Source organism: Emydura macquarii, unplaced genomic scaffold, assembly GCF_026122565.2.
Source record: "Emydura macquarii macquarii isolate MOO-44397 ecotype Brisbane River unplaced genomic scaffold, CSIRO-AGI_Emac_v2 contig_480, whole genome shotgun sequence".
Lineage (NCBI taxonomy): Eukaryota > Metazoa > Chordata > Testudines > Chelidae > Emydura > Emydura macquarii.
The window spans coordinates 10,647,425-10,660,009 of record NW_027130617.1 but is presented as its reverse complement, the minus strand read 5'-3'; the positions used below and the strand labels follow the sequence as shown (position 1 = coordinate 10,660,009).

General features: G+C 38.0%; 1 protein-coding gene across 1 annotated transcript in view; it reads right to left on the bottom strand.

Annotated features, from left to right (window-relative positions):
• Window positions 1-12,585, bottom strand: part of HFM1 (helicase for meiosis 1) — a 72,486-nt gene that overhangs the window by 34,915 nt on the left and 24,986 nt on the right. The window contains exons 13-18 of the mRNA XM_067538255.1: window positions 11,364-11,444; window positions 10,764-10,855; window positions 9,721-9,827; window positions 9,586-9,633; window positions 9,268-9,365; window positions 9,052-9,183 (exon numbers count right to left, since the gene is read on the bottom strand). Coding sequence (XP_067394356.1) covers window positions 9,052-9,183; window positions 9,268-9,365; window positions 9,586-9,633; window positions 9,721-9,827; window positions 10,764-10,855; window positions 11,364-11,444 — 558 coding nt within the window. The remainder of the gene's footprint in view (window positions 1-9,051; window positions 9,184-9,267; window positions 9,366-9,585; window positions 9,634-9,720; window positions 9,828-10,763; window positions 10,856-11,363; window positions 11,445-12,585) is intronic.

The following is a 12,585-nucleotide window of genomic DNA, read 5'->3' as shown; positions in this document are numbered from 1 at the left end:
AGACTCCTGGCCATTAGGCCATACTGCCTTGAGGGAAGGGACAGCCATATTGACTCTGGCCATTAGGCCATACAGTTCTGAGAGAGAGAGACACATTGACTTTGGCCATTAAGTTGCATCTCCTGAGGTAAGGGGTTCAAGACACACAGCCAGGGGGCTATAGTGACCCCTTCCCACTCCAAACGGGGGATGAGCACACTTGCCCTGTGACAAGGACCATAGCCTTTCCAATCAATTAAGTAGTAGTCTCTCCCTCTGCACTTTAGAGTCAGACTAGCATGCCCTTGGACCTAGACTGGTGCCCTTGGACCTGGACTGGTGGTGGCAGCAGTAGGGACCGATCAAAAAAGGGGTTCTCTGTGTAAGGCTTCAAGACAAATACATGGAAAACTGGATATACTTTAAGGCAGGGGTTCTCAAACTTTTTTTTGCAGGGACCCCCTTTGAAAATATTTCAGGCTGTGATGACTCCCCTTACGGGCATGCATAGGAGTTGACAGCTCGCGAACCTCCAATAATAACCTCGCAATCCCCTGAGGAGTCACGACCTCCAGTTTGAGAACCCCTGCTTTAAGGGATTGATGGAGCTGCAATTGAATGTGAATGTGACATGGTTGATTTGCTGATAAATCCGGAAGGGTCTGAGGAAGTGGTAGTCTAACTTGTGGGATGGCCGATTCATATGGAGGTGTTTTGCTGCAAGTCAGACCTTTTGACCCACCATGAGAGCTGGGCCTTCCTGGTGTTGACGGTCTGCATACTGCCTGTAGCTCCTTTTCACATCTTCAAGGTGGTCCTGAAGTTTCTCCTAGATATAGCGAATTCATTGGTTCCAGTCAGCGGCTGCTGGGTTTGGGGAGGCTGCTACCAAGGCCAGGTGGAAATGAGGGTAGAACCCATAATTTGCAAAGAAGGCACTCTGCCCCATGGACGCATGGTCGATGTTGTGTGAGAACTCAGCATAAAAAAGGAGGGAGAACTAGTTATCTTGATGATAGTTGACAAAGCACCATAGGCATTGCTCTAATACTTAGTTCACCCTCTCAGACTGTCCATCTGTTGGGGGTGGGACATAGAGGAAGTAAAAGCATGAACATCCATTAGCCAGAGCACTTCATGTCAAAAGCGTAAGATAAACTGAGGGCCTTGGTCCAAAGTGATACAGTCTGAAAGCCCATGAAGATGGATCACATGAACTGCTAGGAGTTGAGCCATCGTTTCAGCCATTTTGGTCAGTTGGTCTACAACAGTTAAGACCACTCTATGGCCATCAAAGGGAGTTGCACTATGAAGTCAAGGGTGATTGAGGCCCAAAGTCTAGACAGAGTCTCCAGGAGTACTGGGGCACCAAGATGTCTGCACACACAGGTCACAAGAGTCAACATAGACCTGGACATCAGCTCACATACGGGGCTACCAGAAAAAACAGGAAGGCATGTGGAAAGTATTAAGGTAGCCGAAGTGGCCTGTCAATCAAGTGACATGTCAGAGCTGGAACACTTCTAGCTCGAGCCTTACACAGATATTCAAGGTCAGAAAAGACTTGCACTAGGTGTCAGGCTTCCTCAAGGTGATGGCACCACTCTTCCAAGTTTTAATGAGAGTAGTTCCATATCTAATATATCATAATTCCATTTGATGGGGTGAGTTCTTATGAGTAGTAGGTGCAGGGGTGCAACACTTACTGTGAACCATATCTCTGAGACAGTATGGCCCTGATGGCTACACTAGAGGCACAGACTTCCGCTATGAATTCCTGGGCCGGGGCCAGATTTGCTAGAATGGGAGTGGTGGTGAAAGCACACTCATTGAGCTCTTTGAAAACATAGTGAGCTTCATGTCTCCAAACAAATGAGAGTGCTCCGTGGAGAAGGTTGGTCATGGGGGCTATGTGCCCCGAGAAACCTGGAATTAAACATCGGTGAAAATTCAGAAAACGCTGCAACTCCTGAGGGGTCCTGGGCATTGCCCAGCTATGGATGGCCTCTGCCTTCTGGGGGTCCATCTTGATGGCCTCTGGGGAAAGGATATGACCCAAGAATTCTTTGGAGGACTGATCAAAGGTACCTTTTTCCAATTTCATGAACAGGTCATACTTTCATAGTTTTTCCAGGATGGAATGAACATGGTAATAATGCTACTCAGAATTATCTGAAAACACAAGAATGTCATCAAGATAGAATGCTACATAATGGACCAGGATGTCTCTAAATACATCGTTTATAAAATATTGAAAGGTCACAGGTGCTCTGGTCAGACTGAATGGCATTACTAAATATTTGAAGTGCCCACAGAGGTTTTGAAAAGTGGTCTTCCATTCACCTCCTGCCCTGATGCGCACTAGGTTGTAAACACTCCAGCTGTCCACTTTGGTGAAAATTTTGATAGACCGCACATGTTCTCCGCACAAGTAACTCCAAGATTAAGGGTGGGGAATACCAGCTATGGAATATCATCTGGTTTAGAGTCCAATAATCTACAAAAATTCAGCTTCCTTTGCCGGGACAAAATAGCACCTCTCGGCTCTCTTAGGTGTGGAGCTATAGGATGCTGGGATATGCCAGATTGATCTCGCCAGTTCCAATATGGTCTTGTTAACTGAGAGGGCCATCTTACTTCAGCCATGAAGCTGCCAAATATCCAGCAGTCAGTGGTATGGGTCTTGGACTTCCTCCAGAGGTATCTGGAAATTGTTAACCACGCTTCACAGTAACTCCTGGTGTAGCCTATGGTTATCTGGTGAGGATAGAGGAGGAGGAGGAAATCGTACTGGCACTGCTGGTACTCTTGTTCTGGTTCAATATCCTCCCTCCTCATACACTGATGGATCCAGTTATTTGTGAGGAAAAGAGTGGAATGATTCCCGGGTTGGACTCAGGCATCTGCTACAGGGATCCCACAGTCACCAATAAGACCAGAAGGAAGAGCCAACTGGTTGAGGGGGACTCTATGGCATGGGGTACCATCATTTTCTGGGGAGGCTGTGTCTATAAGGGTAGTGATCGTAAACCCTGGATCACCTGTCTGGGCTTTGCTCTTCTCCAGAAGTATGAAGAAGGGACCAGCACATCAGATTTGTAAAAATCTGAAGATTGGCCTTGTTGGAATGGCAGAGACATCAATACCAGGGCAATCCTGCCTGATGGTATTAAGTGAGAAACCAAAGTAGTATCATCTTGTGGTGTAGTAGTGCCCCTCAGAAGGGTTGGGCCAGAGAAGAGGGGGGACTGCGAGTAGAGAAGAAAGATATCCTCCAGTGCCATATAGGTCTGTGTGTGTCCCAGTGTGAAGCAGGTTCCAGTGGTCAGCGGTGACAGTACCAGTGCATCCCTGGTCAGGGTATATTCTTTGTGCGCTGAATCAGTACTGAGAAGTCCGGACCCGCACTTATAGATAGAACCGGCAGATGATGGTCCTTAGGCTTCAGTTCCAGAATTACTGATAGAACTGGTGGAGCCTTCTTCCTACGCGCTTTACCCTCCAATTTGGGAGGTTTTAGCAGAGCCAGTTCCTTGGGGTCTGCATGTGAAGGCACCCAACCTCAATGTATTCAGGGAAGGAGCACATCTCTTATGGACAGTTCTTGACTGGAATCTGTCCTTGCACCTATGAGAATGCCCCTTACTCTTATGGGAAGCCCTGACAGAAGTGTCTTTGGACTTAGAAACCAAAAGCTCAGCTCCAAAGCATGTGCTTGAAGGAGCACTGCTCATTTGTTCAGGTCAATGTATCGGGATCTCCTTGGCCCAGACCAGAAAGGGGTCTCCTGGCCTTCTCCATCCAGTGTTTCCTAAGGTGAAGCTCACAGGTTTTATGATCCTTTGGTGGAAACAAGTGACAAATACTGCACTTTGCAAAAAATGTGTCTCACCCAAACAGTAGAGACAACACTGCTGTTCGTCACTAACAGAGAAGACTCTAGGGCAGAAGATGCAGTTTTTGAAGCCCAGGACTCTTTTGAAGCCCAGGATTCCCCAGTTTGGGGAAGCAAACAATACTAAGTACTCTAAAACTATAACTATATGAAAAGCTAGGAAGAATAACTATTTACAATTTCATTTACAGGTTCTTTGAAAAGCTGATGAAAGAGAGGACACGAGATTCCGAATCAAGCCATGGAATGGTAAGAAGGAACTGAGGGGGCATTGACCCATATGCTTTTTATATCCTCGCTCAGGAGCATGAGGAGACCTACTGCACATGTGAGGGGCAACAGACACTGTTCATTAAAATTTCTGGATTTTGGTTCATGGTGCACATGCATACCCACATGTGGAATACACATAGGGACCAGAACTCATAGAAAAAGTATCTGCATTCATCATAAATAATTCTCTAGGAACAGTGAAAGAAGGCTAAAAATAAACAACTTGGAAGATCTCAAAGCCTTTTTAGGTAACTTCTGGGAGGAAAGGTTAGCCTTTTAGTAAGATTTAGCAGCCAAGGAGGACTCACTGATTGACTCAAAAACTTCATGGGTCAAAGTAAAGGAAGTGGCTTGTTGAAATCCCTTTCCTTGTGGAAGTATTGAAGCAACTCTTCCAGGTCTGACTTAGGGAGAGCCTCTCTTCATGACAGGCTTCTCTCCCCTTTGTGATATCTTTGTGCAGGCTGTCTTCTGCAGCCCTGGAGAATGCATTAATCACTTTATTACTTTGCTGTTGCTTCAGCAAGTGTTTCCACCCTCTTGGGTGAGTTTTTATCCCCCTTTACGGAAGCTGACTAACTGGCTAATTTTGTTTGTCACAACTCCTGAAATAGCTTTAGCTACTGCCTACCTCCACTGAAGTAGGGGAGATTTCTATCAAAGGAAGGAAGGAAAAAACATTACTGCAACAAGCACATTTGAGGATATGGGTGTCTTCCTTTTTTCTTTTTCATTCTCTGGTTGGGAGATAAATGGAACGAGATGCAGACACAGAAGTTGGTTTCTGGCATATTACTCTGAGTAAAGCAGCTAAAAAAACTGAAGAAACAGAAGAGGTGAAAAAATCCTGGATAGTGATTGGTTATAATCCTGCCTGCCACAAGAAATGAGGAGAAACTTAGCATTGGATATAATAGCCTAGGGCAGCATTTCCACTGAACATCAGGGATAAATGTGGAGGGTAACAGAAAATGCAAGAAGCATTTAGAACAATCTTAAATTGAACAAGGTCAAGTGTCAATTAAAAATAAATAAATAAAAATCACACATTTAAAAGATAAATTGACCACAAAGCTTGAAGTTTCTAAGTACATTCAGTACCAGCATGCAGAGATCCAAAGATTTTTTAAAAATAAATAAATCCAAGACCGCAATGCATGTTGAATCGTGGCAGTAAATTCACACCTAACTATGTAATTTGAACAACTCACCTAACTTCACAAAGATAAAAAATGCATTTAACTGCCAGAGCATGAAAGAATTCAAGAATTTGAGGGAAGTATTGATATCAGCACCATTTCAGCAACTGTTTGACCCACTGAAAGAGATCAAAATCTCCACTGATACTTCAAAAGGAACCTGGGAGCTTTACTGCTACAGTAACATGAAAATGAATGGCTGTCAATAATATATGCTGCAAGAGCGATAATAGCAGCAAAAAACAACATACAAGAGCGAATTGAAAGCAAGAAATGACTCTACAAAGTATCAAAATATTCTGTACAACTGTAGCCAGAACTACAGGATCATACTATACTTTTGTACTTTCAGGGTATGTCTACACTGAAATAAAACGTGCAGCTGGTCCGTGGCAGCTGACTCGGGCTTGTACGGCTCAGGCTGTGGGGCTATAAAATTGCAGTGTAGACATTTGGGCTTGTCCTGGAGCGGGTCACAGAGCCTGGGCTCCAGCCCATGCCCAAACATCTACACTACAATTTTTAGCCCTGTAGCCCAAGCCTGAGTCAGCTGACACGGGCCTGCTGCAGGTGTTTTATTGAAGGGTGGACATACCCTGAAAGTACAAAAGTACAGTATGATCCTGTAGTTCTGGCCAAGAAATCGTCTAGTAATTGCAGACATGCTGCCAAGAACATATGTTCTCGTTGATGCCTCCCAAATAGATGATCTAGAACAAGCAGTTAGCAGTTCACGTGAATATGATAAAAGCACCACGTACCCTTTTGCAAAAAATACAGGATGAGCAGGAAAGAGAAACAGCTAAGGATGAAATACTACAAGCAGTAATACATGATGTAAGTACTGGATGGAGTCATAAACACTTCTCCTTATACATATTCCCCATATAAAAATGAACTTTTTCAGTGATTTTGGGAAGTACTCATGAAATGTACAAAAAAATTCCCATAATGATAAGAGGAAAAATATTGGAAAGAATGTGGACCTGATAAACTCATTTACATGAAGGCCCCTTTACACAGTAAATTTACTCCCACTGCTTGTGCACTGTAAAAGGACTTAGAATCAGGACCTACACCAAAAACTCCTTGGAATGACTAAGTTTAAAAAAAAAAAAAAAAGAGCAGAAGTAATATTCTGGTGACATGTAAACACTGATGTGAATGAAATAATTAGCAAGTGTGAAACCTGCCTGAAATACAGAAGATACACAATAGGAAAAAAACATGACAACATATGAACAACCTCCAATACCTGAGGGCAAAGTCAGAATGGATTTATTTTTCCTGAGAAGACATGACCATCTGATCATAATAGATTGTTTTAGCTACTTTCCAGATTGATACATTAAGATACCACAGCTTCAACAGTGATCACTAAGTCTATATTTGCATGTCATGGAATTTCAAGAACTGCAATGATAAGACAATGGACCACGTTTAAAGAATACAGAAAGCACAAATCTGGCTAAAACTTATGAAATTCAGTATGATATCTAGTTCTTGTTACCCACAAGAAAACAGATATGAAGAATGTAAACTCTGTAGAGTGAAGGGAAAAAGGCAATTTATTTAGCACTACTCAACTATAGAACAACACAGCTGCAATGTGAAAAATCATGAGAAGCACAAAAAGTGTAATGGATCTATTGTGTTTCCGACTATTTGAAAGAGTGAACAGACTGCTTAAGACATGGCCATGCCTGAAAAACCTATACTTTACAGCAGATACAGAAAAGTGCTGAAGATTAATGAAATCTGTTGATATTGTAAAAACAACACTAAAATGTTAAGTATGTATTACTGTATTTGTTAGAATTTGTTCAGTTAGAGAACATGGTGAATTTTTTAAAAAGTGTGTCGTAAATAAAATAAATTTTTATTTTATTATTTTATTTTAGCAAGAAGTTGCTACACATTCTATAGGACTCTGTGCAGGACCATTCTCCCTGTCTCTTACACAGAGCCAGGAATCAGCTGCAAAGACTCAGGCAGCAAGGCTAGATTACAGCAGCATCAGTCCTGTATTTATTTTTTTTATGTAATTTTAAGGTCTATCAATTAATTGCAGTCAACTCAAGTGATTAACGCAACAAATTAACTAGATTTAAAAAATTAGTTACAATTAATGGCAATTTTAATCAGACTGTTAAATAATAATGGAATACCAATTTAAATGTATTAATATTTTTGGATGTTTTTCTACATTTTCAAATATACTGATTTCAATTACAACACAGAATACAAAATGTACAGTGCTCACTTTATATTATTGTATTAAAAATATCTGCATTCTAAAAATGATAAAACGGTATTTTTCCAAGTATTATAGTGCCATCTGTTTATTGTGAAAGTGCAACAAACAAATGTAGCATTTTTTTAATAAAACTGCACTCAAAAACAAAACAATGTAAAACTTTAGGGCCTACAAGTCCACTCAGTCTTACTACTTCTTTAGCCAATCACTGAGACAATCAAGTTTGTTTACATTTACAGGAAATAAAGCTGCCCGCTTATTTACAATGTCACCTGAAAGTGAAAACAAGCGTTCACATGGCACTGTAGTAGCCAGCATTGCAAGGCATTTACATTCCAGATACTCTAAACATCAGTATGCCCCTTCATGCTTTGATATGTAAATTGCACTATTTTTTTTATCCTTTTTACAGTGCAAATATTTGAAATCAAAAATAATAAATAGGGCTGTCAATTAATCGCAGTTAACACATTCGATTAACTCAAAACAAATTAATGCATTTTATTTTAATGAGCATTAATCGCACACCGGGCACTGTGTTCAGGGGGACGCTGCTGCGGGGAATAGAAGACGCTTGTCTATGGCTGCTGTTGCTGCTGGCTAAGGAGTGAGTGCTGCCAACAGCAGCTGCTGCTGGCTGAAAAAACGTTCAGGTTCCTGAATGCTCTGCTTAAAGAGACAGTGCTCCACCTCAACACACACAAACACTTCCCCAAACATAAAAAAATATTTAAATAAATGATATTCTATTATTGTTTAACAGCGCAATTAAAATGCGATTAAAAACTATTTTTTTAAATCTCACGATTAATCGTGATTAAATTTTTTACTTGTTTGACAGCCCTATTTCCCATTGTTGGGTAAATAAATAAGTTATCTTAATGCCTGTCGCAGACATCATTAACATACTACATTTGTCACAATTATGTCATCCTTGAAGTGGTCCTCTGTGTGGATTTCCAATGTCTATCATTGAGGAAAACAGTAAATTAATAGATCAGAGCTGTGTTCATTATTAGCAAAGCAGCTGAAATTCAATATTTTTCAGGGTACATCACAAATTACAAAAAGATTAATTAAAAGTTAAAACATCAGTTGTTTCTGCCAAGAGAATGGGTAGTTAAATTTTCTTTTTAAACATGAATCAGATATTGCAAGGCCTCTGGGAAAAGTTCCTTAAATGTTTTCTCTAGTGTATTTTTGTTCTTATTACAAGATAGAAATTTTTATTCTAGTTAATATTCCAGTTAAGAATTTACTGATTCTGGAAGAATTTGTACTAGTCTGTCAAGTAATCATCTTTGCAAGAGTCTTTCTTACATGATTCTGGCAAATGAAAAGTTGTAAGACTTATTTAGTCCAGAAAACAGACCTTTGAAAAATTTACAGTGAAGTTAATGATTAACTTTGACACATTATTATAGTTACTGATTCTTTTTGGTACTTACCAATTTTTTCCAGCTGTTTGGATACATGCAGAGAGTTTTCCCACAGTTTGCACCTGAAACACTTAGCTAAAATCAAAGAGTTTAATAATGCATAAAAATTGTTTTTACGTGATGCCAGAAAGTCAGACAACCCTGCAAAAGAAAAAATATATTTCATAATTTAATACAATACAGTTTATCATTAAATATATCAAAATGCATTAGCTTTTAACGTACATTTAGTAACTCTTAAGCCATTTCTGAAAATTTTGCCTATATCTTGTGTTAAAGTGAAGTCTTGAATAGGAATGCATCCTAGTTGAGCCTGAATAAGACTGAAAAAGAAATATTTGTTAGTACATAAACAATATTAGTACACAAAAAAATAATAAAACAAGAGCCAAAGACACCACTGAAAAACAAAGGTAAGGTCAAGATAAAAGCAACATAGTTTGGCATCTAAAGGCATGAATCTGCACACAATGAACTCAATAAAAGTTCAGATCAGGGCTTTAATTTTCAAGCCAAAGAGATGTGACACAATAAAATATTTACCAGTTTACTTTCATTTCTCTTGTTTTTATCTTCCCTTCCATTGGAAACCTGCACATGAAAACACACTGATTTCTTGCTATTCACTTTAACTAAAAATTATACTTTTTCTGCACATTAATACATTGATTTTTGTACCTAATAGTTATCCTATTCTTGTCTTTATTCAAAGTGTTCAATATTTTCTTCTCACTTGTTCTTAACTTGACATCTGAAAACTCAACACAGCTGGATATCATTGTGATCTGTAACAATTTAAAATTATTTTATTAATTCATTTCCTTATTTATCCCTTCCCTGCCTTTTTTCCTTTTGTTCCTTACAATTCCTTTTTAAACAATGCTATTAGTACATTTCTACTTGCTCTAATACTATTACAATGAAAAGATGAACAAGAAGATCTTGCTGATACTGATCTTGCTGATCAGCTGTAATTTAGCTTCCTAAATTAATTAAGTGATAGGCAAAGGGAAGATTTTTGCTCTGAGTTATGTTTACAAACAACTCTGCTGTAACTGTTGGAAAATGATCATTACACTTGACTTTACTTAAAACCTATTGTGCTGCTGATGGTTTATGAAATACAATCTAAAAAGGAACAGTTTTGGTTGTTTGTCACATATATATATATATATTCTGCTTTACTTTCTTTCCTTATCCTTGAGTACCATAACAGGAACTTTATTTCTTCACAGGTCATCTGTTCTTGCTTATTGTCCACTTGAAAATAGAATCTGGTTTGGGACATTATAATAACCTTCAGATCAACCAACTATGATATAAAGGATAATGACTGAAGACAGGGAGAAAGAAAATAGACACTGGCAATCTCTTAAAAATAAAGATCTAGTTTTCATGAAATTGTCCTTAGTAGTAAAATATAATTGAAGTAACAGCACATGACAATACAGTATGTTATATATAATCAGAATTGCTTCAGAATTCCTTCATACAGAAGGGTAAGATGACTCAGTGTTAGGTAACTAAGGAGAGTAAAAGATGGGAGAATTGGAAGATCTCTCAGAACAAAACCCTCAGAAAATCTTATTGCAATTCATTTTGATATATCTTATACATCTTGCATGTCATAATTCTTTGGAGCAAGCAGAAACAATATAAATTGTCTTCAATTCCATTTTAAACTTACATGTATATATATAGTCTTAGAAAAATTAAATTACCAGTTCAGATAAAGTTTCTGTTCCATTAATTGTGGAAAAATGTTTCACTGTATCAAATGCAATATAATACCAAGCCATTAGTTTTCCAGTCTCTGTAGAAGAAGATTAAAAATATTTAGTGCATTTTTTTAAGAGAGGTGTAGTGCATTTGCTTCTTCTAAGCACCAGAACTGCATTTTTATTTTCCTTTTACTATTGTCCTGGTGACAGCAGTCTATGTTTATCTTTTGATCTGCAGCAGAATTTCCAGTGGTTTAAAGGAAGATTTGCACAGGGATCCAGATCAGTGTATGGTCCTAAGAATACACTTCTATGATTTGCTAAATTAAATTCAGCTCAGATAACAGAATACTGAATATGTTCATTATAGGCCAAATTCTGCCCTTAGCTATATTTTTGGAAATCCACCAGGTACCATAGGTGTACCTGAGGTCAACCTTTCTCCTGCATGTTCTCTCTTCACTGTCTAATCACTGTGCTCCTTAGTATGTGTTATGATAAACACGTATTAAGAATAATTTTTAAACCTTGTGGGATAAAAAATATTTTAAAAATATTTTCAGTACTATAGGCTAAATTAGATTATGAAGTAAATGTTACCTGTTGGTTTGAAATTAAATTCTTCATCCATCTTGATCAAATCAAGAGATGATAAATTGTTCAAATTCTTCAAACACAATTCTGTCCAGAGTTTGAAAAGAGAATTTTATCGTTAGAATATGCAGGAAAAAATACCATATTTTGTACATATTATGGAAAAGATTATGATCTAAATTACACCAGTGTAAAACCAGAGTAACTCCACTCAACTCACTGAAGGCCTAATCACACGATCCTTTCCCCAGTGGTAAAAATTCTTACTAAATTCACTGGAAGAGGCTCAGACTCTACTATACACTCAACAAAAACCAACCGAACAACCTAATTTTAAAAGTGTAGCAATGTGTGAAAGAAACTACATATAAAAAGTTTAAAATGTCAACTTAATTCTGAATGAGAGGGTTGAGTGTCCACTAATAATCAATCCTCTAACACAATACAATATTTTCACTCATTTTTAAGCATGTAGCAAGGCATGGCTATTCAAATGCACACATATGAGTGAGTGTTTAACAGTATCTGCACATTATAGTAACTGTGCCTGCATTTATTACAATGTTTATAAATTCAAATAAACCTACATAGTCACTAGCAATGGATATTTGAATGATGATGATCAAAGTGTTTCTTTTATTCTTATCTCTTTCAAAACCAAGAAAATTAAGTGCAAAAATGACATTAATACAATGTTGAGTTTTTTTAATGCAAACGTCAAGAAACTAAAAGTTGCAGTTCCCATAGCAACCACAAATCATCCACATTGCATACACATATACACACACAATATATGAAGATAATTATAATTAATAGAATATGCATTACTACAAAATACTGCATATGTGCCAGGGGACTGAGTTACAATATTTGTAAGAACAACGAAATTAAATTTCCAGATTTGTGTGGTTAAAATCTTAGCATGTAATGTTCTATTAATATACCTGTTTTGCATTTGATATAACTCTTATGTTGAAGACAATATGAAAGAAAGTATAGTATGTTTGTTTTTATCATTTAAAGATGGGAGGAACTGACCCCTAAACTGCTGAGTTTCATTTGGGTAATATGATAGTCAGAAATTAAGAAGTAATTTTAATATTTAAAGAGCCCTAAAGTAAATAATTATTTTACATTCAAGCTTGACAAATCATCTTAAAAATTCTTAAGACAATTGTTAAAGACTATTCTATAAAAACCTGGGAACTGATGAGTATAACTGATCTTT